Source organism: Perca fluviatilis, chromosome 19 (genome assembly GCF_010015445.1).
Source record: "Perca fluviatilis chromosome 19, GENO_Pfluv_1.0, whole genome shotgun sequence".
In the NCBI taxonomy this organism is placed as follows: Eukaryota; Metazoa; Chordata; class Actinopteri; order Perciformes; family Percidae; genus Perca; species Perca fluviatilis.
Window position 1 is genome coordinate 19,612,872 of NC_053130.1, and position 27,626 is coordinate 19,640,497.

The 27,626-nt window shown below is 39.7% G+C and overlaps 3 protein-coding genes across 7 annotated transcripts in view; 2 read left to right on the forward strand and 1 right to left on the reverse strand.

Annotated features, from left to right (window-relative positions):
* Positions 1 to 12,826, reverse strand: part of dst (dystonin) — a 107,193-nt gene extending 94,367 nt beyond the window's left edge. The window contains exons 1-4 of one of the 3 annotated variants that reach the window (XM_039784873.1): positions 12,568 to 12,826; positions 12,213 to 12,244; positions 10,732 to 10,920; positions 6,367 to 6,580 (exon numbers count right to left, since the gene is read on the reverse strand). In XM_039784873.1, coding sequence (XP_039640807.1) covers positions 6,367 to 6,580; positions 10,732 to 10,920; positions 12,213 to 12,244; positions 12,568 to 12,751 — 619 coding nt within the window. In that variant the 5' untranslated portion in view covers positions 12,752 to 12,826. Of the gene's footprint in view, positions 1 to 4,943; positions 5,156 to 6,366; positions 6,581 to 10,731; positions 10,921 to 12,212; positions 12,245 to 12,567 lie in introns of those variants that run through there. The other 2 variants (XM_039784875.1, XM_039784874.1) reach the window with 2 other exon arrangements.
* A 1,838-nt stretch (positions 12,827 to 14,664) lies between these two features.
* Positions 14,665 to 23,538, forward strand: znf451 (zinc finger protein 451). 3 transcript variants are annotated; one of them, XM_039784876.1, is made up of 13 exons: positions 14,665 to 14,801; positions 16,332 to 16,392; positions 16,775 to 16,858; positions 16,950 to 17,063; positions 17,949 to 18,060; positions 18,352 to 18,502; positions 18,605 to 18,731; positions 18,862 to 19,021; positions 19,180 to 19,327; positions 19,481 to 20,976; positions 21,058 to 21,129; positions 21,311 to 21,379; positions 23,387 to 23,538. In XM_039784876.1, the coding sequence occupies exons 2-13, from the start codon at positions 16,336 to 16,338 to the stop codon at positions 23,425 to 23,427; spliced, it is 2,631 nt and encodes an 876-aa protein (XP_039640810.1). In that variant the 5' UTR covers positions 14,665 to 14,801; positions 16,332 to 16,335; the 3' UTR covers positions 23,428 to 23,538. The 3 variants fall into 3 exon arrangements, with proteins under 3 accessions (XP_039640810.1, XP_039640811.1, XP_039640812.1); XM_039784877.1 differs by having other exon boundaries at positions 14,665 to 14,797; XM_039784878.1 differs by lacking the exon at positions 14,665 to 14,801 and adding an exon at positions 15,296 to 15,404.
* Positions 23,539 to 24,579: 1,041 nt separating this feature from the next.
* On the forward strand, positions 24,580 to 27,285 carry bag2 (BCL2 associated athanogene 2). Its single transcript, XM_039784888.1, has 3 exons — positions 24,580 to 24,893; positions 25,215 to 25,324; positions 26,307 to 27,285. The coding sequence occupies exons 1-3, from the start codon at positions 24,772 to 24,774 to the stop codon at positions 26,699 to 26,701; spliced, it is 627 nt and encodes a 208-aa protein (XP_039640822.1). The 5' UTR covers positions 24,580 to 24,771; the 3' UTR covers positions 26,702 to 27,285.
* The last annotated feature ends 341 nt before the right edge of the window (positions 27,286 to 27,626 follow it).

Consider the following 27,626-nt stretch of genomic DNA (forward strand, 5'->3'; position numbering starts at 1 on the left):
TATTTAAACGGACATACTGATCTGAGAAAACATATACTGTGGGTGAAACCTGTAAAATGAAACCACAAGCAGCTGCTATATGTTAATGTGAAATGATGAAGCACCAAGTTGAGCTGGAGTTGGACACTGATCCAAAAATTGAATGCCCTTAATTAGCCATTAGCACTTAGCACAAGGGTTCTGGTTGCAGTAGCTGTGAAATGACCCTTGATAATGAGAACAATTATACTATCTAAATCATATCTGTTCACATTTTAGCTAAACCAGAACTACTGTATGTTAGTTTAAATAGGTTAGTTCCAATTGTCCAGCTATGAAATACATAATAAGCCAAGCCAAATCCTTTTCTCCTTTTATCTCCTAATATGGAAATAAAAAATAAAATGCTACTGGCTTTAACTAAGAAATTGTTTCATTACAGTGGAAAATTATTGGTTGGCAGCATAGACTACATAATAATAATGGACGAAGCTTCCTGGCTTGAAAAGTGAAGCCAATGCGGAAGTGCCTTAAACCTGAATTCTATCTCATTTCCATTAGAGGGCAACTCGCACTGTTGCAAAACGAGTCAGTTTCTATAGAGGTCTATGGTAAAATGACACTTGACCTTGATTTATTACCTTGATAAACATTTTCATAATAAGTTTATGGCCTCAATCGCTAGTTTCAAGTCTTCTTCAATACAGCATGATGTTCATTTAGTAAATTATGGTCCCATTTATTTTAAAAATGAGACGATAAACTTGGGGATGCTTTAGGGGCGTGGCTACACGGCAACCTGTCAATCATGATAGAGGCTTAGCAATGCATATGTGTACATTAAAATGGCTTTGAAATTGTTTATGGGTGTTGTCCGTGTTTTAATCTTGAACTTTGACCTTCTCACCGTGTGTTTTCACTTCATCATAGTTAATTGGGACATTTTGGTCACCTAGAAATGCCTTATTCAGCGTTCTGCTAACTAAGCTAGCTAGCTAGCTACCGCTACCGCTAGCATTAGCTGGTTTGCTGATTTCCTGTTCCACCCTACATGCAGATGAATGGTAGCAGTATCCAGAGGTCTGCGTTTATCAGCAGGTAAAACTCTGGATGACAAAAAAACCAACCCGCATCGCAAAAATTCTAAACAGAAGTTCACAAACCAATAGGTGACATCACAGATGCTACGTCCACTAATTTTATATCTATGGTTGGCAGTCATTTCATGTATGTGCTACATGTAATATGTTGGGGTATTCTTTCTTTTGACTATGATTAACTGATTTTAAACTAAGTTTAATTTAAACCTATGAAGCATGTTTCTATTGTTTGTGAACAATATAAATTAGTAGATTAGTGCTTTTGGAGGCTACAGTGGCTAACTGTGCATTCCCATTATTCAGTACAGAATGTTAATCTGTGGGCTGAGTTAGATGGGTAGAGTCACACTTTCAAAAAGTGTGGCTCCTTGACGTTCAATGAAAAGCCAAAAAAAGGAGCATCAAAACCATCAACTTGACAGATGAACAAGTCTCTGGAACTTGGATGCTGCTCCCATAAAAACAAAGTGTCTTTTGTATGGTAGCAGCCTGCTGTGTGTGGGCCACTAGCCCATTTGAATGTGATGAGTGGGCTGTCGACATAGAGCAGAGGGGTTGGGCTGGGCAAGGCCCAGGAGGATGGACAAAGGCAGTGACTGTGCAAAAAATCACAATGCTCTCTCACTCGTCGCTGTGTTTGATAAGGCAAAATAATCCAAGTGTAAAAAGGTTGATTTTAATAAACATACGTTTCTTTAATGTATCTACAAAAAATCCTTCTTGTAATGAGAAATTGAGACATAATGCAGACTGCAATGATTCAGAGACAGACCACACCCTCCTATAACACACAACTTACAGAGCCGGGCTACTAAAGACCAACTCTGTGCTGTATATGGCTGTCATCTGGCAGTTGATTCTTAAACTAGTAGCCTACCCTATTTAGTCTATTTTATTTTAAAATAGTGTCTTTTTTAAGACAAGTTGAGAAAACAATTATTTGGCAAGGATTTGAAAAACATCTGTGCATGACAACGGAAAAGCCGGTCACAATTTCTGAAAATAAAAAGTTTCTCCAGCTTGAATTTAAATCTGCAGGGTTCTCAATTAACAAGCCATGCTTATTTGAATTTAACTCTATAAATATACCGTACTTTCAATCTGATTAAACAATTTACGCCATATGGCAACTTAAAAACAAAATGAACTGCAAGAAGAGCTGACTGAACCACCTAATTTCTAATCCATTAAATCTTCCCTGATGTCAGAGGATGATCAACTGTTGGGAAACTCTATGGCCACTTCATGCTGACTGCCTGCCGAGCCTGCTTGGCAGGAACAGTGTGATCCCACACAGCCACTGCCATTAACTGTTGTATGTGTTCAAGAAACAGAGTCCTTAACTCATTCCTCAAGTTTACGGTCTTTTGTAAAGCTTGCATTTCAGCCCGATCCACAGCAAATCCTCCGTTAAGTGTACTATTAACTCTAATACCTAATTAGTGTGGCATTCTTACAGCTGGAGTCATAAGAACTAAATACATGCTCCCAGTCAATGGTAATTATTATGCTTAGTCACCAAAATTTCTGAACTCGCATTTCTTTCAAACACAGTACAGAACTTCGTACAGCGTTTCTTTGATTTTCTTAATTGATTTATATTAGTAAGAGCTTACCAAAGGCCCCACTAGTAGTGAACAAGGGCACACACCATAACACACCACATAGCACACTCACTCCCTACTATGAAGCCGGTACATCTTTTTCCTCCAGTTATTACATTTTCTCTGAAACTGATAGAGGTGTTTGTTGACTCTGGCAGACAACAGGTGACAAGCACCCACATAAAGATAAACTCAACAGTGCACATAATAACAATAAGTTACAGTACATTTGCCAAAACATCAACAGTTAAATATGAAAAAGATCCAATCTAACATCTTCATTTGGTGAGACAAAGACGATTCTGTTTCCTTTTTAAAAGCAGGCCCACTGGCTGTTTACTGGTCTGTTTGGTTTGTTTGGTTACTGTTGATGATTTTGTTATGAAAATGTCTTCCTGCAATTCTCTATGCATCACATGGACAGACGCTCGGGGCTCTGGGTGATCCCAACAACTCTAAATAAAACTAAAGCCACAATAAAAACAGTGATTTTTATTGTGGCACTTAGCTCGTGCCCATATAGAAAAATATCTCCATTTTGCAGAAGCAATCGAACTTTTTCATGAAAACAATAAATATAGTTCTAAGCCAATTTCATGACTGGAAAGACACATTAACATTGGATACTAAATTGTTTTAGGAAGGTAAAAGGTGTCTTGTAAACTCAAATACACTGCTTACTACGGTATTGCATACAATAACTTTTGCAAACTAAGATCTAACCTTCTAAAGCTTTCCTCTCACAAAAATTACATTTTATTTTTGAAAATTGTAACGTGTGAATCATCACTCTCCACCATTGTCAGACAGCCCACAACTTTATTTATAAGAAATTATGAATTTGGAATCCCCTCTCCCTAACTGATCTACTAGTAAATGAATGTTGATACATTATTTCTGCTTTAACAGTCAAAGCTGGAATGTTTTTTTGCTGACGGAAACAGGGTCTTAGATGAGTTTGCTAGAAGTAAAGCTTAGCCCAACAGCTTATCTTACGTTTGTGCCAGGATCACTTAATAGCCACACGCTTATGTGCAGAATAATATTAATAAGAAAATGAGTTCAGTCAGTTTTAAATGTGACAAAATGATAAAATTGAGACAACAAACAAAAATCATAAGCATCTTTGTGAAGCTATACAACGCATCCATAAATCGTTAGTAAAATGATCAAGAAAATACCGAAAAACGCCTTACCCTTCTTAAAAAAGTCCATCATTCATGCAACAACTGGAGGGGAGTCGAATATCCCCCAATAATCAGTATATAATATGTAAAACCTATTTGCAGAATTAGTGATAGAAGCTCATAGTGTGTCACAACTCCTCTGCCTAAAGACAACAGCCACAGATTCCTAATGATCATCATCATCATATGATCATATTAGAGTCCAGTCAGTGTAAGCCTTATACCACAGCTGACTGGCCCTGCTGGCTACAATATTCAACAGCTGAGAGAGAGAACACGCTGAGGGCGAGCATTCAGTACAAAAGTGCACTGTATATGCTATTTATTGTTTTACTTGGGTTTCTTTTGTGGAGAGGAAACACAAGGGTTAAAACCACTGCTGTCAGTTTGAATTCAGCTCCACCAGATCTCCAAAGGCCTGGCCTCAGAGTGCATGTGATTTTGTTAGCGAGCTTTAGCTGTCAAAGAGACAGTGAATAGCATAGACCTCTGATGTGTGATGGATTCGCTCTAATTAATGAAATATATAGACCAAAAAGGAGCAGATACATGGAGTGACATGAGCTATGAGCTAACGCCTCACCCTGCTATGTCATTGTCCTGTCTGCCTTGAGACACCACATAGGTCAGCTGAGCAATATTCAGTCAATGATATTCAGCCTAAGAAATAGATCATTTACATTGTGAAAGTAGGATTTGCTCAAACAACAGACCTGATTTTTGAGCTTTCAATTTGACAATAAACGATGCAGATACTGTAATCATCTGGCTTGACAGACATAGGCTATTTAAAGCTAAACAAGAGAAAAAAATCCTCTAATCTAATGATCAACTGAGATAATAAAAAACACTCATAATAAAGCCTTTGTCTTAGCTACTAAAATGCAACCTAATTGTGATGTCATGCAGGAAATATTCCCACTTTTCCACTGCAGGGATAAAGACACTAAGACCAGCCAGTCACCAGAGAGAGAGAGGGGGTAGGCTGACATTCATTGAACTGTCAAGCAGCAATCAGGCAATTTCTTCATCGTCCCAAAGTCTAAACAAGATCCAATCAGCATTGATCCTACCTTTGTATTTTCCCAAAACATCCTCATACGCTTGGAGGTATTCCTGTTCGTCCGAGAGACCATAAGCCTGCGGTCCGTACTGAGCCATAACCCAGGCTCCACAAACTGGACACACACCCGCGGCGGACAGGGACACAGCGCGTGTATGTATGTATGTATGTATGTGTGTGTGTGTGTAAGTGTGTGTGTATATGCATGTATGGGTGTGTGTGCGCGTGTGTGTGTTTGTGTATGTGCTCAAGAGTGACCGGCGCTGTTGTTGCGCTGAAGGAAACGCCCTACATCCCTCCCTTGTCTGCGCTCTGACCAATAGGCGACACTTCCTCTCCGGAGTTCACTAGATTGATAGGAAGGACTGCCGGACGTGCTCCGCTGCAAAAAAAATCTGCCTTAAAAAGTAAATTGAGCAACTGAGTCTTAACTTAAATGTAGGCTACACTAGAATAAAACTTAAATCTTATTTTCTTAACAGTAGGCTAAATATCCCCCAGTCCAACCCAATATACAGGAAGTGGCATCATTGGGTAAAATAAGATGCCAAAACAGACTGAATTAATTGTTAATTTTTTACAGTGTGGCAATTGACACTTTTCCTAGTCAGGCGTAGCCTAGGCTAACTGTACCCGGCTCGTAACATGTAGCCTGTACCACGATCTTTTTCATAGTTGTCCACCTGCCAAGGTGCCAAAGACTCCAAACATTGACGGATTTAGAAAGTAATCTATATTTGTGTCTTTGATGCCAATAGCCCTATATACAGCTATAGCTGTCACCGATGTCACTGTAAGGTGCCAAACTTCACCCACAGCGGTCCCTATCGAAATGTGATTCACTGTAGACTATATTTAACAGGGATTCTACAGCGACAATCAAAGTATAATTATAAAATAAGTAAGTGCTATAAAACTTTAGTCCCCCAATGTCATCAAATGTGAAACTAACATGAGTCTACGTCAGAATAGCCTATTTCTTCTGTCTATCTTCCAACGTGATTTTTATTAGGCTATCAACTTTTGTTGAAATAGGCCTATTTCATATTAAAATAGTAGGCTACAGGATAGATATGGCCAATTTATTATATATATGCATATAAACACAAAAAAATAAGTAGCCTAAGCTACCAATTGTGAAAATCAAAGAAAAAATTTTAAAAAATTGCACCACATCCAAAAACCCATACGATTCATTTTAAAGCATCATATCCAGAATAGGAGCCAACCAAAAAATACCTATACATGTACCCCAAATCCAGACCTTAATAAATAAATAAAATTAATAAAACTGGAGGCAGGCTAAAGAGAAGCTATAGGCTACACCTTAACAAGTCGCTATGCTCATATGCAGCCCCATATGCACCGTTGCAGCATTCGCTCATTGTTTTTCTCATTACATTACTGATAACAACAAGGAGACTGCCACTCACCTGCGATCCTGAGCACGGCTCTCTCCGCCGGATCCAGCACGGATCCTCCCTGAATTTTCCTCTTGGATCGCTCATGTCGAGGCAGGTTCCAGGGTAAAGTGTCCCCGGGTGCAGGTGATGCCGACCCAGATTTAACACTGTAATCATCCTCGTCTGAGAAATCCGCCGAGGATGACATGGAGCAGTGCAGGGAAGGGTTCCCCGAACTGGAGCTCTGAGACAAAAGAAAACGGGGATAAAGAAAAAGAACAATGCTAGTCTTGATTTCACACATACAAACACACACACACACACACACAGCCAAAATGTATGAGAACACAGCACAGGACTAACACCACAAATCACATTATTTCTCACCATCGCGGGTCAAAGTGCGTAATGTAGGCGTAGGTGTGAGGACGCCAACAGCTTGCAATAACCCATAACCATAAAAGATTGAGCCAAGGCAATGTGAAATCAATAGTATCTGGCTCCCCCGCCAGGTCAACAATAAGACTTACCACTGTATACATGGAGAGCTGTCAGCTGGAAGAAAAAAAATAACAATCCTATTTGCGCGTTATTAGCTTCCACCCTTGTCACACATTTTGTTCGTCAATTCCAAATAGGTGCCACGCCCTTTGAAGGATGCTCCGGCCACGAGTTCGTCCCTTATCTACGCATTTAAGGATGTGAGGTGATGTCAGATCTCCAGAGGGCTGAGCGGATGGTGCGCTGTGTGCTGTCGAGACAGAGCTGGACCGTGATGGGAGAGCAGACTGCATGTGTCTCCGCGTCATACCCGGTATCCAACAGCAGTAGCAGCTCCAAGAGCGACGGTAGTGTTAGAGCGCCATCCCTGCACAAAGGTGCTGGGTGGCTACAAATAGGCTACATCAAAATCGGGGGTAATAAGAGGGCAAGGGCTACCACAGTTTCTCATGGCAAAAGGGCTTCAAAACAGATCCACAGAGAGTAGAGTGCTGAAAGGACTTTGGATACATTTACATAACTGCCTGCACTGTAGATAGGGCGTTAACCACTGAGGGTGCACTGAAAGCGTTCAAATATGTTGAGCTAATTACCTGAGAGGATGGAGAGGACCATGGGAGCACAAAAAAAGGATTAGACTTGGTTTAAGTAGGTTTAACTGGGTTTAAATTTAAACCAATTCAACCAAAATCTAATTAAAAGAAAAAGTTCTTTAGGCCCTATACCATTTAAATGCATCCTCATTGCGGGGATTATCTGGTCCATCTCATCTATAGTGTGCTATTCTTCCTTGAATCTTTGCAGGCTTTTCATTCTGACTAGAAATGCAACATAATTCTCATCTAGAAAATTATAAATGAATGACATTCTGTTGCAATGTCCTGCTGCACCCTGACACACCTGAGATTGAGCAACAGAACAAATGAAAGAAAAAAAACCTAATGGAGGAGATGGGTGGGGCACAAAATACCTGTATGATGACACTTCATTTGCTTAATGATAAAACAGGATGTAAAGGGGAAATGCAACCTACACAGACTGCTGTGATGCTGAAGAATTCAGTAATGACTTGTGAACATTGAGAAATGACCCTGCAGCCAGGACTATCTTGGTGTTATTCAAAATTAAACTTGGAGCTAGCACATGAAATGTAAATGTGGATGATAAACTTCAAATCTTCTGACAGTATCTACAGGGGTACAGAAAATCATTTCTATTTTTAAACAGCAATAGTAGTGAGAATCTGTTCTCAGTGCTGGGTCAGAGCTGATAAAAGCAACACGCTGTTAATATTAGCAGCCTTTTCATCGTTGCATCACTTTATATCAGGATACAAGTCAATGCTATAAAGGCAGCTTAGTGTTGCCATTTTTATCAGCTTTCTACTTATTCATAATCCCTACCACTAAAAGGGGAAAAAAAGACATGATTCGAAGAAAGTTAATGCTCGCTATTATGAAATAATTATTAGTTAGGCTGCTACAGGAATAAGTGTATGCTGTCCTGAGTCAGTTTTTCATATAAGGAGCAAACTATACAGGGATAAGAATAGTTGTAAGATTAGAGGCACTCCCTCCCATCACTCCATACTAGGCTTATCCTCTCCATTAGGAAATACAAAAGTCATTCTCTCTCTATTTGTGCAGTTCTTATTCAATAAGTCACATTTAAAATAACACATCCAGACGCATTCATAAAATATACCATTCATGACCTGATTCATTAGTGTTGCACACTCTGTTTTAGTGGTGTACATAACATAAAAACAGGACTGCAACCGGTTGACCTGCTGTGAATAGAATATGTGAAGAATTGTCAGCAGTTCTTTAACACTGGTCAGGGTCATTCGGTAAAAAACACAAATATGGTTCCATCAAGGCAAGGCAAACATTCTGGATTATTCATTTTGCAGTTTAGTGTATGCTACCCATGCTAATGTGGGCTGATCTAGGCCTGCATTAGTTTATGAAGGACTATTACATATTAAAGTCGGCTGACTTATAGCACATCTTGGAGCTCTCGTGATTCCTTAAATCTCCAAATTTCTATTCTTGTTGTGGTTGAACTAATATGTGTTGAATAATGTGGTTGAACTAATTATTTGAATAACAATACTGACAAACACAGGATTGTTTATGCCAACTGTATCAATAAAAATGGATTTTGTTTTACCCATGGCAACAAAATGCTTGATTTAGAGGCATCAAAGGCGACTGTAACATATTGACATAACTCAAGTCAATCAAGTGTATGTATTGTTTGCTGACAATGACAATAAGAAAAAGGTATCTACAGTATTGTAACACAACGGAAGCTAGGAGTTGCAACTGCTTCACGCAGATCAATACGTTTCTCTGAACATAGTTCAAACATCATTGACATGTCAAGTCTTGTACTACAGTAAATTAGAATTGTATACAGCAGTAACAGTGATAGCCCTTTGCAGTAGGGAGGAAAGTTGTGTTGTAAAAGTTGTGTGTGAAAAGACATTCAAAAGCAGACACGTTCAAAAACACCCACAGACTTGGTGATTTTGTGAATGTGGGATCAGGATTCTTTTCTCTGCAACAAGAAAATATATATTCTCAGATTAGAGCAGCAGCGCATAAAGGAAGCCCAACAGACCAAAGGGGTTCAACTCGGTTAAGCCTTACGTTTCCAGCTGAGGCCTTGCGTTTCTTTAGCTCTCTGTTCCTATAGTCGTAGGTTCCCTTCCAGGAAGCAATGGATCAATGTGGGTCAGGTGCTATACTGTCTCCCTCCTCACCTTACTTTTTCTGAAACTGATAAAAGTATTAAAGGATGGTTGAGCACACTCTTGTTTGGAAGCAGTGCAGATATTTACAGGGAAACATAAAGAAATAAAATGGTGGCGAGTTAACAAAGAGCTGAGCTGTTGATCCATGCTGTTGATACAATGATTTTAATGCTCTGTGATCTATTAATGTGAGATATTTATCTTAACTTAACTTTTTTTAACGGAAAGGTGCCACACCTTTAGAAATGATATGCAAATGTGAACTCTAGAGTATGGTGGCTTAAAGGTGCAGTAGGTAAGCCTTATAAAACTAACTTTCTGTCATATTTGATGAAACTGACCCTATGTTCGAGTAGAACTACATGAAGCAGGTCATTTAAAATAAAAAAACATCTGGCTCCTCTGGCACCACCTACAGCCTGTAGTGTGATTTGCAAAAATCCACCGCTCCCTGTTCAGATGCACCAATCAGGGCCAGGGGGGGTGTCTAACTGCGTGTCAATCACTGCTCATGCACACGCATTAATTCTCCCTTGTGGGGGGAGGGGCTTAGGAGACCGTTTTGGGCTTAGCGGAAAGGGGGAAGGACTGAGAAGTTGTCGATGTTACATTTTTTTGGCTAAGTCCTGGATCTTCGCAATCCTACCTAAAGCACCTTTAATTTTCAGGTTTCATTTTAATTTGGTGGTCAACAAATTCTTTAACGCAAAACTTGTATTTCCTTGGAGAAACTATTGGAGAAACGTTAAATCGTTTACGCAGGCCCTTAAAATTACTTTAGAGATCCCCATTTTCTTTTTTGTTAACCCTGTAGGTTTCACATGTTGGAAGAGATTGGCTATTATTACAACTAAAGACAATGCGTTCTTTGATCCGGATTTGTAATCTTATGATCAATAACTAAACTATACACACAGGGATACAAGGTGACAACACAATAACAAAAAATAACAATTTCATAGGACCTATACATGAGCAAGAGCAGGGTTTGCACCCTGAAGACAAACACTTGCTCTGTGTCCCTACTGAATCCATGAAACCAGGTTCAAAGGCACACCGATGTCCCTGTGGAGGGGAGCAAGCAAAAAAACAGTATCAGTATTAATCATGGTTACAGTTAACGCGGGGGTACCTACAGGTTTGCGTGTGGGGGTGACTTGTACAGACTGGTAAAATTCTGGCAGGACTCTCTTCTTCACTTTGCGTTTTCTTAGAGTCGATGACGAATCGGGTTCGCTCTCAGGAATCTCGACCAGATTGGGTTTTTCCTCGGTCACTCGAGCATGTATGCTCCTTCTTGCATGACGTGGACTGTGCCTGAAGCCCTGGAAAACATGAGCAAATGTCAAGCTGGCAACAGATTATACTTCCATCAGACATAGCAAGATAAATTAAAAGCTCTCATCATAATATGAATAATAATTGCAATTCCATTCAGGTTTCTTAAGATAGGGAGGCTCTGTTGTGGTATATGACCTAGATTTCATAGTCAGAAGTGTTAGAGACAGATGACTCAGCAACTTCTATTCCTACAGGAGAAGGAAAAGCAAACCATTCAGTGCATCCGTTTGAAATTTGTATCTTTTCTTTTCTTCGATAGACCCTTAGTTTTTCTTTAGGAGGGGTTTATTGTTTTAATTAATATTTTTTTTAAAGGAAATGATCAGGGAGACTGTTCTTCAACATTACGGTTCAGCAATTGTCCTTGAACATGATACTGAATCCCTACCAGCTACAGTACTGAGCCAGTGGGGATTCAATGTCCTGTAGCTCAATAACATAACCTGCAAAGGAAGGCAACCTTTTGAAGCTTAAGCTTTTACAACTTTCAAAGCAACAGAGAATCATAAGGCATCAGTGTAGGAAATGCAAATGTAATATAGCAAAAGAATTGACAGACCTATATGGGACTTTTAATAAATATTGGGTTTGTTAAAGGTTTATTGCAGGATTGGATGTGCCACAATTACTTTTCACCAAACCCTTTGTTAGTTTTAGTTTGAATTCAATTAAAGTCCTTTCCATAGACCATGCCAGGATGATCAATTACTGAAACCTGGGAATTATATAAGACAGCTTTTGACATAAGGTAACATTTTTATTTTAAGATGGCAATCTAGCGGTGGTGGTGATTTTAGGCTGTTTTGATGCATTTTGGTGACTGCAATGTTCGTAGTTTTATTTTGACAGCAAAGTGCGTAAAACGGAAACACAGCGACTGAAGCTACTTTTCGCATTAGGCATCAAACACGATGACATACTATGTACCATAAAACAGACTGGGTTTTATCGGCTCAATTACACCTCAGTTTTAACCTATTCTGAGAATACACTGTAGGCTATAGTTTCAACCCTCCTTAAAGAATGAAACTGCTCAATCACCTTCATTATTTATTGAGAACACATGCGCATTGCGCACATCATGGTCCTTAAAATAGTCATGCAGCTCAGTCAAAAGTCTAAAGAAACGGGCTTTTAGGTTAATCATTTGTCATGTTATTCTCGAAGAGCTAATGAAGCATTGGTTACATAGGGCTTTCACACATGTAATGTCTCATAGCTGTTAGATATTACAGAGGTCTGAATCAACCCCATAATTTAAAAAAGTTCATCCTACCTCTGATCGAAAATGATGTGTTCGGAGGCCAACTACAGGACAGATAACAGATGTTAAGAGACATTATGAACATTTACAAAAAAGTATGACACGTCAGATATCAACTATATACATTTATCTAATTAACAATAATTCCAGATAGTTTAGGCTCCAAACTAATAACACCCTATGTGTCTTCACACTTACTAACGCCGAATAAAGTAGGCTAGTGTGTTTCTCATACAACCCATACCGCAGATATGAGTTTGCAGCTTGCTATCAGAGATAAAAACAGACTATTAAATAGATCAAGAACATGCAGTGTACAGACATGAGCTGTCAGGATGAGGAGATGCGGCTGGCCTGCGTTACTCACCGCGGCTCTTGGTGCGTCCGGAGAGCACTGATTTTATTGGATGTTTTCCATTACGAAGCCTGCGATGCCAGCAGCAGAAAAACAAAATTGTCGCTATAGTCCCAAGCAAAAGCAACAATAACAGCAGCACACATTGAATGCTGTACGGCCTTAACAGGACCAAAAACGCCGCAGCAATCATCATAAGGCGAGATGTAGGACAGATCCCGCAGCCTCAGACAGCAGGCTCCTCTCCTGCCGATGTGTGGCTGAAAGCTTAAGATGGGAATAAAGACACTGACTGACACACGTGAAGCATCGCAGAGCAAACTGCGTATAGCGTACAGGTTCACAGTACACAGCCCAGACTATTGATATCATATCATTATTGTGAGGTACAATGAATGACTCAGCAGAGACGTAAGTTTTATTTATTTATTTTCCAGCAGGGGCAGGGAGAGTCAGCAGATTCAGCTGAGCATCGCAGTAATCTGCTGCAGTCGACTGCCCAGAAGGATAACGCTGTCATATCAATAACAATATAGTATTAAAGACTAATACTGACTTGTCTGTCCTGTGATAGTTTATAGGGAACATATTTTGCATTTTTATCCTATGATATAGGCTACCTACAATGTTACTACAATATTCTATTGGTAATACAACATGTCTGTCTGATATAGTTCAAGTATAGTTCGCCATAAAGGCTTACTGAAATGTACCCTGTTGTAGTGATGGGTCCTGCAATGAGGCAGGTGCTATCAGGATTAGAGAGAAAAATTGGAACCAACTCTAATCATAATCCAACAATGGTGGGTTATGTAATTTTTGGATGAACTGATATCATTTACAGCGTTGTTTCATTAGTCAATTAAAAACTCAGGCAAGCAAAGTGTGAGGGGAGAAAAAATAGTTTTATTTACAATTTTAAAACAAAACAAAAAGCCCAGACACTGGCATGATTAGTTAACATGTGTTTATATAATATGCAACAGCCATATTGTTTCTGTATGTCATATGCCATATGGCCACATATGCAAAAACAATACCACAATACCATTGTGTGTGTCAATATATACATGACGAAAAGAAATATTATTATATATTTACATTATATGTTGCTATACACATAAATTAGTTAGAGCTGACTTATGCAGTATTAAGTATAATGAATGTATGGTAATCCCATAAAATACATTGGGTACAAGTAGCAACAAAATATGAATGATTCTGTTTGTCAGCATGTGTACTTATATGTGGTAAATATGTGGTATACATGACAACATAGAGTATATGTTCAATTTGTGTCATGTTCTGTGTGTGTGTAGAATTAAGGGGCTACAACTTACATTTCATTGTGCAACCCTGTGTTGTAAAATGGCAACTACATGAACCTTGTAACCTTATAAATTAATAAATATGCCTGTACAATGAATTGCCACGTGTGGCGAGTTTTGAGTATGTTAACATTTGTTATTATTTGCAACACATTTACACATTTTATTGTATATGTCCTCTGTTGAAGAAATCGTACAGTATAGTCATATGTATTGTAATACATGTAAATATAAGCTTGCATAAATGCTATGGTGTACTCACCTTTTCATAAGCAGTTAGACACCTGCATGGGGCTGCAGTATTGTTGTTCGCCTGCATTGCTTCTTTTAGAGGTCCTGGTTTGAACCCTGGTCATTTCTGTGAGTTGTTCTTCCCATGTTCATAAGAGTTTCACCCATAGTCCAAGAAGACATATTTACTCATAGAGATGAATGTTGTGTTTAAGGTCTATCGTTATAAACCTTATGTCCATAAAATCACAATGCATTTACATAAAAAGATATATATTAAAACATTATTTTTGTGCACATACAGTTATTACTCCAGCATGTTCACATATCTTTGTTGCATAGAATTTACATACAGTATACTGTGAATAGTTACAACCTAGGTACAGTTAGCTATTGAGAACTAATAATAATAATAATAATAATAAAGGGACAGTTGGAGACAGCGTCACATTTCGGTCCGGACAAGGTACAGACGGGCGGAGTTTGTTCTCGCGTTTGTTGTGTCTCAACAACCAGTAACCCCGTCCGTATGGCACACTCCGCGTTGAAAAGGAGGGCTTCAGTTACACGTGACGTTGCAGACTGTGTAGCTGCGTTCTGCGATTTGGGATGCTGTAGCGTTAGCTAGCGAACGTTAGTAGCTAGCAAATACTCTGTCAACTGAGGAGCAAACCGAAAAAGCAGTAGGTAATGTGGTGCTCAGCTTCATTCATCTGTTGATTTCAACCATATTTCACTAACGCCAACCACAGTCGAACTTTAGCATGTTTACCTTGCATTAGTTAGCTAAGTGCAAACGTCAGATGGCTAACGTTAGCTTACCCAGAGCCTGGACGTTTGGCACTGTCCTGGATTGACGTCAGACGGAAGCAGCACCCATTTCAAGATTTCTCTGCTAATAAAGTTGCTGAACAGAAGATGGTTGATAATACAAACACGTCAGATGGCAGGATAACTTCTTAGTGACAGATTAGTATACTTCACATCGACGTCAACAGTGTGTAAGTTGCAGAAATACGACTTAAATCGATGGAGTGCAGCTAGCTTTGGCGCGTAACTTCTTCCTCGCTCAACGATTGGAGCGCTGCTCTTCAGTGGCTCGGCACTCAGTGCTGCCAATGGTGGCCGAGAGCTTTAGTGCAACAACACTGTGATTTAAGTGCATAATACATCCATGGTGCAGATAGCCCGTAGAAATGTAGTATTCACCCAGCAGTGGCAGCACTAAAGCACTGTGGTGGGTGGGCAAGGAAGAAATAACGCTCCATGATCGACTTTAAGTACACCTGAGTAAGTCGTGTTACTTCACGCTAGCCTCACCGACGAGGTGCTCTCCTAAACGGTTGCTAAGTAGAACAACTTGCCAACGATGTATTTTTACAAGATTTTAATATTTGTTCATTGAGCAACCGTAATACTAGCAACATATGTCTGATATGAGAACTGTACTTAAGTAGCAGTTGACCCGATGCTGTTGTAAGTAACTAAAAGATAATGGCGTATTTCATGCTGTTGTGCGTGGTTAATTAAACCATAATTTACCGGTAAATTGATAGGCTTATTTCTTTTTAAACTGTAAATTTATGGATTAATGTCCTAATTTTGATTTATCTTAAGTCATCAGGCCTAACGTTAAAGCTACAGTTGGAGGTGTGCCTACCAGTGGTGGAGGAAGTACTGAATCTCAGTCCTTAAGTAAAAGTACAAATAACCAGAGACATATATTCACTTTAGTAAAAGTAGAAGTACCACAATGACAACCCTACTTAAGTAAAAGTAAAACGTACCTCATTTTAAATGTACTTTAAGTATTAAAAGTAAAAGTACTTACATAACGATTTATTCTCTCAATGTCTATATTCTAATAATAATAAAAAATAAAAATAAAAAAAACAGTATGGGCTGTGGCATTTTAATTAAGTTAGTTTTAGGTTAATTAAAGTGTGCTTATCATTGCTTCAAAATGTAACAAAGTAAAATTCAAAAGTATGCACTATTGATTCTACTTAAGTAAAGTACAGATACGTGAAAAATGTACTTAAGTACAGTAACAAAAAAGTATTTATACTTCGTTACATTCCACCACTGGTGCCTACTGACACGTTACTGTTGATACTAGCTTTGGTTAACTAGCTCGTCACACCCCATGCCCTTACGTGCATGTTCAAAGTTCGAGCTGCAGCTTCAAAAGTCAAAAATGTGTTTGTTTTTCCTCAGATAAATGTCTTCTCCAACTCAAGCAGAGGACGATGACGTGGAAGAAGTGGAGTTTGTATCAGTACGTCACACTTTACTTTAAAAAAAATAAATCAGTAGGTTCAAAGATAAGATTAAAAACTATCATTTGCTTACATTCTGTCTCTTGACATTGACAAAGACTAATTGTGCCATAACATCTTTATCTAGCCTGATAATCAGACTGCCATTTTATTTACTTCATAAATATATTCACTGAACAATATAGGCTGCTGCTCCATATATTGTATGACTGTATCCATGATTCAGACATAGTAGATCACATCTTTTTTTTTAATGGGCATGTTAAAAAATTAATAAACAGCCATTTTTACATTGTACAGGGTTTGCAGACTTATTTGAGTCTTATACATGTAGGTGTGTTTTATAACATTAAATGACAAGGTGTCTTGTACTTGCTTCAGGAGGGCCCTGTCAGACCAGTATCAGAATGTATTGATCTGCTGAGTGAAAGTGAGGATGAGGGATGTTCATCATTGACAGACATGGTGAGTTACTGAATAGACCTTTTTATTATTATTAGATAGTGTCTGTCTAAAGTTTTCTAAAGTTGTTGTTGTGCCTTTTATTCTCATGTAGATTGAAGATAAAATCACCCGCCATAAAGCGCGTGTTACATCTACACTGGAAAGACTAGCACGACAGGTGGCCCTTGAGAAAAAGGAAAAATCTGATAAATGTAGAGCGTTCAAGGTGAGTTTGCTTCAAAATAAAGTGAGCTGCTATCATTTTATGCTTTTTAGATTGTAATTAAGCTATTATCTCTATCAGAACATTGTCTTCGGTTGGTTTCTTCATCTTGCATTCAAAAGCAAAATTACAAAATGGTATAAACAGGCAAAACAGGTTGTAATGCATACTTACCTTACTTACCATACCTTGAATCAAAATTATATGATCACATTACAACTACTAAAAATACATAAAGAGTGAAGAAGAACAAGAACAAGAAGAAGACATACTTTATTGATCCCCAAGGGGGGAATTCCTATTTCTTCACTCTGGTGTTTTACACAACACACACAGGCCCAAAATACACACACATGCACAACATGCACTAAGAGATGTCAGAGTGAGGGGGCTGCCCATTAAAGGTGCCCCGAGCAGTTGGGGGTTCGGTGCCTTGCTCCAGCTACCAGTCCATACTTGGTCCGTACGTGGACTTGAACTGGCGTCCCTCCGGTTCCCCCACGGACTGAGCTACTGCTGCAATATTATCAATAAACAATATTTATAAAACAAATAAAAGTGCTTGTATCCTTAGATAGAATGTAGATTCAGTGCTGGTAAAAACTCATTAACAACTCTATAGCCAAACTGTTTTTTCATTGAAAGAGTAAATTAAATAGTAAATGCTGAGTAGAAGTTGATATGGGGTCAATTAAGGTCCCTTTCAGCAGCAACAGTGCCACCTTGTGGCCAGAATGCATAGAAAACAAATAACTGTGGCAACTTACAATACTAGATTGAACAACAGAGGTTCTGTAGATTTTTACTGACATTTGTCATATAAGGCAAGTGTTACAAAGATGCAGAATATGTTCTGTTATCGTTAATCTCTTTATGTCTCTTTTTCAGGAGAAGCAAAACTTACAAAGAGCTCATGGACAGCAGGGGCTGGCTTACAGTTCTACAAATGGATTTAATCAGGAAGCAAAGCACTGCGTGGACATGTGGTTAAAGATGCCAGGTACATTTTTAATCTGGATCAGAAATCTGTTGCATAATCACTGACATTGTCACTTTTAAATCTGTCAGTGTTGGAGTTGATTCAGGCCAGCAGAACATCTTTAAAAGCATGCTTCTGTCATGTACAGTTTGATGTTCCTACCAGTATACTATTTTGTGCTGCTGCAATGATCCGCTACACAGGGATGATTGAAATGTAATTTTGTCTTAAGATATATAGGCATGCCAATGACAGACCACCCTTTTTCATGAAGTTGTCAACTTATCATACTGTACTTTTGTGTTTATTTAGGTGTTCGACCTGGACTGATCAGTGGTGGTTTTGGAAGAAGACACAAAGCTGCTTCTTTCCCTGGAAATAGTTCAACTAGACACACTTGCCCAGTGATCAACTGCGGTCGGGTTTTTGACAATACGGCCCTTCTTGATGGCCACTTAAAAAGGTAATCCTTTTCTGTTCATTTCAGTGTAGATGTAATACCTTTTGAACCATTTCCCTGAGTACAAATATGGCATATTTTGCAATAAAATATCTTTTTGTATAGGTTTGATCACTCCCCTTGTGACCCAACCATCAATCTTAAAGGATTTCCATCTGAGCTCTTTGCCTGTGTTGCCTGTGGTCGACATTTTCAGACTGAAGAAGCATGGAGAAAACATCTCGAGTCCAAGGTTAAATCAGTTTTCTGACTGCTATGAAAAACTCCTGCTCTTTGAAAGATTCATTAATTAGTGTGTGGAATAAGTGTGGTAGTTAATAACTATTGATCTACAGTAGAATAATAGTTATTGTGATCACTAGGTGTCCTCATCTTCTGCTGATGGTCACAGCATCACTCAGACCTTTCAGCGGATTGTGTGTTTTGCCTGTCCTGCCTGCTACATGCTCTTCAACCTCCGAGATGAGTGTCTTCAGCACATGTCAGCCAAAAACCACTTCACAGAGTCACTCGCCATGAATGGTAAGGTTCATTAAACATTTTTATTTTCTATACATCATTAAAAACCTCACATCCAAATGTCAAAGCTCTGTCGTTATTTTAGGCCTATTTACAAACACTTCGGAGGTATTCTATAAGCAAGATTACGTGTCCCTTTTACCTTTCTCCTATTGTGAAAGAAACCAGAGGAGGACCACTGCCAGTTCCAGTCTCACAATATGTTAAGAATCGCCTCATCACTTTATGCAAGGATGTGACGTTCAATGTCCGATGCTCTTTATGTCACAAAGTACTGATCTCACATCAGGCAGCTCAAGCTCACTTTAAGTAAGTTTAATTGTGATTTATTCAGTACCTGTGCATGTATTAATATATTTTGGTATTACATGTTATATAGCAGACACTGATTTTGTTCAGATGTTTTGTGGAACTGATTTTTCCTTTCCCTATTCATTATTTTCTTTCTCTTATTTATTTAAGTGTGCACTGCAGACAGGGTTGCGCGGTGGCCAAGGCTGATAAAACTGTAGTGCAGGTAATGAAAAAGCTGCAAGTGCAAGGGCAGTGCTCCCTCTGCTGTAAAATCTTCCACAGCCAAGCTGAAATTGAGAGACACAAAGAATCGACCCAGCATGACGTGGAGGTCAACCAAACAATGGAGAAAGCCCTCCTTCAGTACTGCAGGTTTAGTGAAATTCAACACGCCCAGAATGCTAGAGAGGCAAAGAGGACAAGACAATCCACTGGCCTTGAAGAACCTTTTAAAAAAAGAAACAAGAAGAGGAGTGATTATGAAGAAATTCCAGCCAAACAGAGGAGACCGAGTGTGACTAGCAGCGCAAGCAGAAACTCCGTAACGGCATGGTTCTGCGAGTGTGGTATACAGTTCTCGGAAGAGTCTACAGCCAGTAAGCATCTCCTGGCTGTAAACCAAATTTTCCATCAGTGTGGCATGTGTGGCAAACACATGGGAGAGTCCTCAATTACGCGCCTGCATATGAGTCGCTTTCATGGGGGAGCTCACCTATCCAACTACCTATTCTACTGCCGCAAGTGCAATGTAGAAATGCCTCGGTATGAAGATATCCTGTCTCACGTGTCAGAAGCTCACAGCGGACACACCTACTTCACTGAGCAGGAAGTGCCTGAGGAGCTCGCCGCCGTCATCTATGCCAAGCCGTCCACCAGCAGCGAGGTCGACCGTCATTCGTCCTCCAAGTCCACAGTCCAGCAGGACACAGTAGCGACTTTAAAAGCTGAACAGACTTGGATGTGCAGGATGTGCGAGGACATCTTTGACTCAGAAGGGGCCGTCCGCAAACACTGCAGTGACGTGAGCAGTCACAACTTTCAGAGATTCATCTGTGGACACTGCCCCCAGAAGTTCTTTAAAGAGTCCACCGTACGTAGACACTGTACGAATGAGCACAACGGGCAGATAAAGAGCTTTCACTTCTGCGGCCTCTGCGAGAGCATGCAGTTTGAATCTGAGGGCGAGTTCTTGGAACACTACAAGAGTCTTCACAGTAAGGACTACTACTGTATGGATGATGCTGAAGTTGTTCAGCCTGCTGTTGCTGAAAGCACCAGTCAGCGTATATGCCCATGCATGGGTTCAGAAAAAAGCAAAGAGGAGATGAAAGCTACATATACACAATGCATGAGGAATCTGTCCGCTGAAGGGAAATGTCAGTATGTGTGCGCTCCTTGCAGCCTATCTGTGCCTTCCTTTGCACAGATGAAGACTCACGTCCACACAAAGCACGCAGCCTTGAACCTGGACAAGACCTTTGACGTGGAATGCAAAGCTTGCCAGGAGAGTTTCTCGGGTGTTCCAAGTTTCCATAAACACTATCACTCTCGACACTGTACACTGGAACCTTGCATGAGCTCCAGGACCTGTAGTAAAGACATGAAAGCACAAGCCACCACTGTAGAAGTACTCAATGCTGTGGAGATCACACCAGACACTAATGGTAAGTCAGTTGCAATCTTTGACATTTATTATCTACGTTTGCATGCAGCATGTAATCCTGTTTTATATATTGTCATTTCAGAGATTGAAGATGAAACACTGGTGAAGTTTCTGAACATGGGTCAGTCCAACAAAGAGAGTGAAGCATGTGAAAGTAAGCAATAAACGATACATAACCACTGTCACTTACGCCACATAAGAGAAGAGATAAGCAAGCAAAATGCACGGTGTAGCTATAGTTTACATACTGTATATGCAAGTTATATTATGTCACATTTTTGTACTTTGATCGACTTAAAGTATGTCAGCTGCTCATTTATTGTGATCTATTACAGATGTATCGGATGACGAGATGAACCATGAACCGTCTTTGAATGCTGCAGAAGAAGAGAGAGAGTCAGCAGGTATGTGTTTATGTGGCTGAGCACGTAATCCTTGTTTCCCCTGAGAGAAGTGTATAACTCACTGCAGCCTTAGGTCACGACTGAGTCTACCGTATTTTCCTTTGTGTAGCAGCGAAATATTACACAGTGATTACAGTTTACTGCGGAGACTTTAGTCTGATTAACATTCCTTAAAAACTGTTCAGTTTACCATAAAAGCACAATATTTGATTCAGAGACAATTAAATTCAAAGATCCAATGGGTATTGAAGGCTTGTCAAGGTTGACCTGCAAGTTAAAAAAATACTAATATGTAGTGGGTCTGAGTACAGTTGTCTAGAATGTGCTAGTCAAGAACAAACTAGAGTGGTCGCCCAGATACAGTGCTGCTCATGAGTACAGGAACCCATGCTAAAGTTGACTAAAAAGAGGAATAAAAAAATCATCTTTTGGAAATTGATCTTAATGCCTTAATTAAAAAAAAATAGGAAAAATCCAACCTTTAAGGACACAAATTGTCTTAGTGAATGAATAATTTATCGTAAATAAATAAATGTTCTTCCTTAAAATACAGGGGGCACAAGTATTGACACACCTATGTTACATTTCCATAGAAGCAGGCAGATTTTTATTTTTAAAGGCCAGTTATTTCATGGATCCAGGATACTATGCATCCTGATAAAGTTCCCTTGGCCTTTGGAATTAAAATAGCCCCACATCATCACATTACCCTTCACCATACCCAGAGATTGGCATGGTTTCATTTCAGTTAGCCTAAAGGTGTAGACACATATAGCCGATGGCCGACCGTTGACAGAAAACCCCGTCGATATGATCAGTCGCGTCCCCGAGGTCCAAAAAACTGCCACAGAACAGACCAAAAAGACGAGAGGAGACGAGACGTAATACATCTCCATAACAGCAGGCGGCGCTAATCTGTAATGTTCCCCAAGAAATGAAAACCGGCAGCTGATTGGACGAACGCGTCACATGGGTTTGTTTTCTCCGGAAATTCAGAGCCAGACTGTCATGGCGGCCGTTCAGAATAAGATCTCATATTGTACTAAAATAATTCACTGAAACATGTTTCTGAAAACATTTTAAGCGAGAAATAGGCCGTCTAGTTGCTGAATCTGTCTTCATTTCAGCTCAACAAAGGTCAGTTTAAAAGATTTTTGTCAGATTTTGAGAGACTGTAGTCACCTCATCCTGCTCTTCATTTCCGGGTGAGTCCCGACTGCCCTGCCGCCGACCGAACATGTCAGGTCGGCCAAAATGAAGCCGACAGCCCCCCAGACGGACGACGGCACGGGACACACCGAACAGATTTGAGTCACTGACCTCGCCAGACTGTCTAACGGCCGATAATCGGTCTGATGTGTCCCGCCTTAACAGATGAAGGCAGAAACATAATCAAAGCCCTGGAACCATATAGGAGACTTTTTTTTTTTTTTGTCTCGATCACCTAATTAATACTATCATTTGCCACGGTCTGCATGCTGACGCACTGGCCAACAACAGTGCTACAGATGGGGGAGACACGATGTAGCCCAGTTTACCTCACACTCAAGTCAGTGCAGGACATACACCCAGAGCTACAGGAGAAGCTGGAGAGGCATAGCTTTCTCTTCCAAATTAGGCTAATAAAGTCATGACTAAAAAACAAACAAAATGCTTGATCAAGGGCCCGGCCCGGGCCGAGGATCCCCCCCTCTCTCCCCTTTCATGTCTTCAGCTGTCCTGTCAGATAAAGGCCTAAAAATGCCCCCCAAAAAAATCTTTAAAAAGACTAAACTACAGTCAATAAGTTTAGTCTTTGTAGTGACATGTATGTGAATGTGGGAGCTGTCTCAACTCAACTCATTTAAAAGATACAGTAGATAAAAAGCAATAAAACGAAATGCAAACAATTATTAGGATCATATCATCTAGCATAGTTATGATGTTGCAATTTGCAGTTTTATTTGGACATACTGGAACTTTAATAATAATAATAATATAATAATAATTCCTTCTGCTTTTTCACAGAGTTGGAAGAAGCTCTTAAACGAAGTCTTCTGGAGTTTTGAGGACGTGATGTGAACACTTTTTGTGACACAGTACATTGAAATTATATTGAGATGTTTTGAACCAGGTATTTGTGTTTAGAATCTATTAAATAAATATTAGTTGCTATTTTACTTTTTCTGTGTTTTAAGTTATTTTGTTAATGTATCAATAAATGATTACATAATATAGGGCATTTCCATCACGGGGAACTGCCCATATTATACTGCAGTTGGCAGAAAGTTGGTTTGTGGTTGTGGATTTATGTCCTCTGTTGTGAAGAAACATTTGCTATAGATGGCATCGATGACACTGCAAAATACCGAAGCTGAACTTGTGACCCCTGTGCTAACTCGATCTCCAATTGCAATCTCTATTTTCATGGCAGACTTGAAATCTAGTGTATTGTATGCACCGTAAAGAGCAGAGCCTCCTTGTATGTGTAAAAGTTTCAGTCTCTCCTGAACGTCTGTCTTTACGTCATAGGCTATAAGACCATAAAGTAGAAACCGTGGAAGTCCTGTTTAACAGAAGCTACAATTCTGGCAACAGCTCTTTGGGCTCCGTTAGTTTCCTCATGTTGTCTTCAAAATCATTAGAAGGTGACTTTTTAAAGTGGAGTCACACTACAAATTGGCATTCATATGTATTTTTAATGTTGCTGCCTTTGTAATTAGGATCTACAAATATATTTTCTGAATAGGTTCTTTTACTTTCTCTTCTCACCCTTTTTGTCACTTGTCCATTGCATACTTTGTGATTATTGCAAGCTGAGGACAGATGTGTGGCACTAAAAGAGTTATAACACCCTAAAACATTAACCACTATTAACACTCATACACACGGGTGCACATAGCCACATATATACAGTACACCATACAATAGCCTGTTTCTTTTTCTGTCATTTCATTTCATCATTATGTTGCTCTCGTGCCAGGTGCCTTTGCCCTTTTATCTTATTTGCCAGTTTTTTCAAAAATGAACCAGTTAAAATGAAAACAACTCCCAGCCAGGGTTCCCAGAATTATGAGTACCCATTTTCTAAAACTTTAGATTTCTACATTTGTTAAATGTAGAAATAGCAAAACCCTAATATTTACGCATCTGAAAATGTGTATGAACTAAATTTGCTTCTTGCCGGGGACCCGCTGAGCTTCTCAGAGACCTGTAGGGGTCCACGGACCCGACATTGGCAAACACTGTTACATTCTCGGGAACCTTCTGTGAGGACTGAGCTAAAGGAAGTTGCAGTCCATGTTAGGAAATGTTCTCCCTGGGGCGCTGCTGCAGTCAGCTGGACAGCTTAGTTGATCGCACACAGGATTTCTCTCCGGGACGGATCATAATAATCAGCATAATTCACAATCATGGCTCAAGCTAAAATACAGGCGAAAACCAACGAAGCTACGTGCAGCAAGTTCAGCAGGACGCTGTCCATGGCAGATCGCTCCGGACAACTCCTGGAAAGTTTGGATCAGCTGGAAATGAGGTACGGTTCAGTAACAGGCCGTACCATGTGCGTTACAGTGCACTTGAGGGCCTTTTTTGGGGAATTCCGTTACTGCTCGCAAATTTTATAATTAGGCTAAATAATAGCCTATAAATCCTAACTAAGAGCGCAAGCGGATGCAGCCGATCGCGTCTAATTCAAATGGTTTGGGGAAAAAAATACAATACCCTTGGTGGGTATCTAGTAGGATAATAGAAGTTAATATTCCTATCCCTTTACAACAGCTCGTTATTTTTTGCAGAGAAAGGATGTGGTTTTAAATGGATGGCAGTGGTCAGCCTATTGTTGTCTGTCTGTCAGGGTGGAGACTTTACGCGAAACAGCATCGGCCATGGAGCATGAAAGGGAGTGCATCCTGGAAATGATCCAGTCCGTACAGAACGGCCAGGAACTGCGAAACATCTGTCCTGGTGAGACACAATTTGACTGTGTTTTTAACATTGACATAATAGTCAAGGTAGACTCTGTAATAGCTTTTTCCCCCCTGTAAAGTTACAGAAAAAGCTATTAAAGAGTCTACCTTGTTCGACTGTATAGTTCTTAATAATGTGCTTTTGATCCACTTTTAATCCATGTTTGCTACTGCTCTGATTTCAACTGTAACATTGTGATGCAATGAGGTTATGCTTTGAATGCTACATTGCAGTTGGGTGGTGTTGTTCAAGAAGCTCAGGGGATTTAAGAAGGAGCAAGGCAACGGCATCCCAGCCAAGGGAAGAGAGAACCCAAGTTCATAGAGTTTGTTTCCCTACCAAACCTGATATTAGAGGATATACACAAAGGGTTAATACATTCCAATTATCATACCCTATTTCCTCCTCATCTCCAATATTAAGTATATCCACCTTACATCAATACAGTTGGACATTACATGAACACTGTGTACTCTGATGCAATGCCCTGCCATAAATGCCACCCTTTTGACTTTATAATGTGCATCAATCGTGTGGAGGCTGTAGATTGCACTGTTGTATTTTCCCTTGCTGAACAAAATAAATACTAACAATATAACATTAACGTCTTGCTTTGTCAGCTGCATTAAAAAAACAAAACAATGTCATCTAATTCCAAAACACCTTTCTGTCTTAAAAATGAACTTTATGTTCCTTGTTGGATTACATTGCATCAAATTTGGGCTAGAGCCACGATGCATTAATATAAACACATTCACATGATGTCTTTGGATGTGGGAGGAGGCTGGAACACAAACATGGGAACTCCACACAGTAGAGACAATGGCAAGGATTTGGAACCAGAATCTTTGTGCCATGAGGTGACACTGAGCCAATGTCTTACACTACAGGTGTTCTTATTATTGTGCCCACCACTGTATAGACAGTGAATTATGCTCTTTAAAGATGCAACACTTTTTTCTCGTTTTGTATTGTCTAGGGGAGAGAGAAGAGTTAAGTTTAACTGCAAACCGTCTAATGGGCCGGACGCTGTCTGTGGAGATCAGGGTTGGCACAATCAGAAACTCCCAGCAGGAGGAGGCGCTGCACAAGGCCACATCTGTAATCGATGAAATAGTGAAAAAGTTGCTGGATGACATGGACAGTGGGCGGCAGCAGCTGCGGGCCCTGCACGCGGCCTGTGTAACCGAGGCCCCGCCCGTCCCCATCGACCAGAAGTTTCAGGCCATAGTCATCAGCTGTGCTCTGGAGGACCAGAAGAACATCAAGCGGAGGCTGGAGACTTTGTTGAGGAATGTTGAAAATGCTGAAAAGAACATTAAGATTATGGATCACCAAAAACTGGAGGGCCCAAAAGCGAACGGCTGTCAATAAGACCCGTCACCCAAACACGAAATGTCTTTAATGCCACTAACCTCAGCAAGAACTGTCGGAATCCTGTACTAACTTTAGGAGGGACTCTGTATGTAGCAGCAAGACCAGTCTCTATGGGAAGATTACAATGATGCTGACCCTTAGGGCCAAGAATACAATAAAGCACAACAGAAGAATTATTGCAGTGACTTTTGGTGGATAATCAAGTTTTACCTTCAAATTGTTGTAATTTACACCGACTTACTTAATATGGATTGCTAATGTAGATACAGAGTACACGTGCATGTGTTCACATATGCACTTCAGACAGAAAAAGATTCAGTGGTGTAGTGCTGCTCCCTTGGATGTTTGGTCACAGTTTATTGTTAAATCCAGTTCTTGACTAATCTATTGATGAAGTATCTTTTTTTCTGATAGCCTCACCTTTTAAATCAGACACTTGGTAATGATTTTAGATGTGTATACACTACCTCCTTGTGTGAAGGCAACACCAATCACATTAAGCTGTGGATTTTAGTTAATTTTTGCACAAATCAGTTTTGATGTCAGATTGTCAGCATAAATAAAAACACATTATCTAATAAGTGTTAAGTCTTCTATTGCTGTACGACATAAACAAAGTCGATGAAGCAGGTACCTTTGTTTTATTCAGGTTGGTCTAATTCCTGTTGGTATCACATATATTTAAATGAGACCTAGCTATAACAATTGTTGACTGTATGAAGTTATAGACAAGGCGACATTGACTGCTGTACGTAGTAATGCTAGTCAGCTATAAACAGTAAGTTTGACAATAAAATCTTAACTCTTAACTCCTACTAGCTTTTTCAGGAGATTTCAACATCTATTGGCTTTTGGCCTGTTAACTTGTTCTGACCAATTACAGCTAAGCAAACATGTTTTAATGTAAAGCCTGACTTGCAGG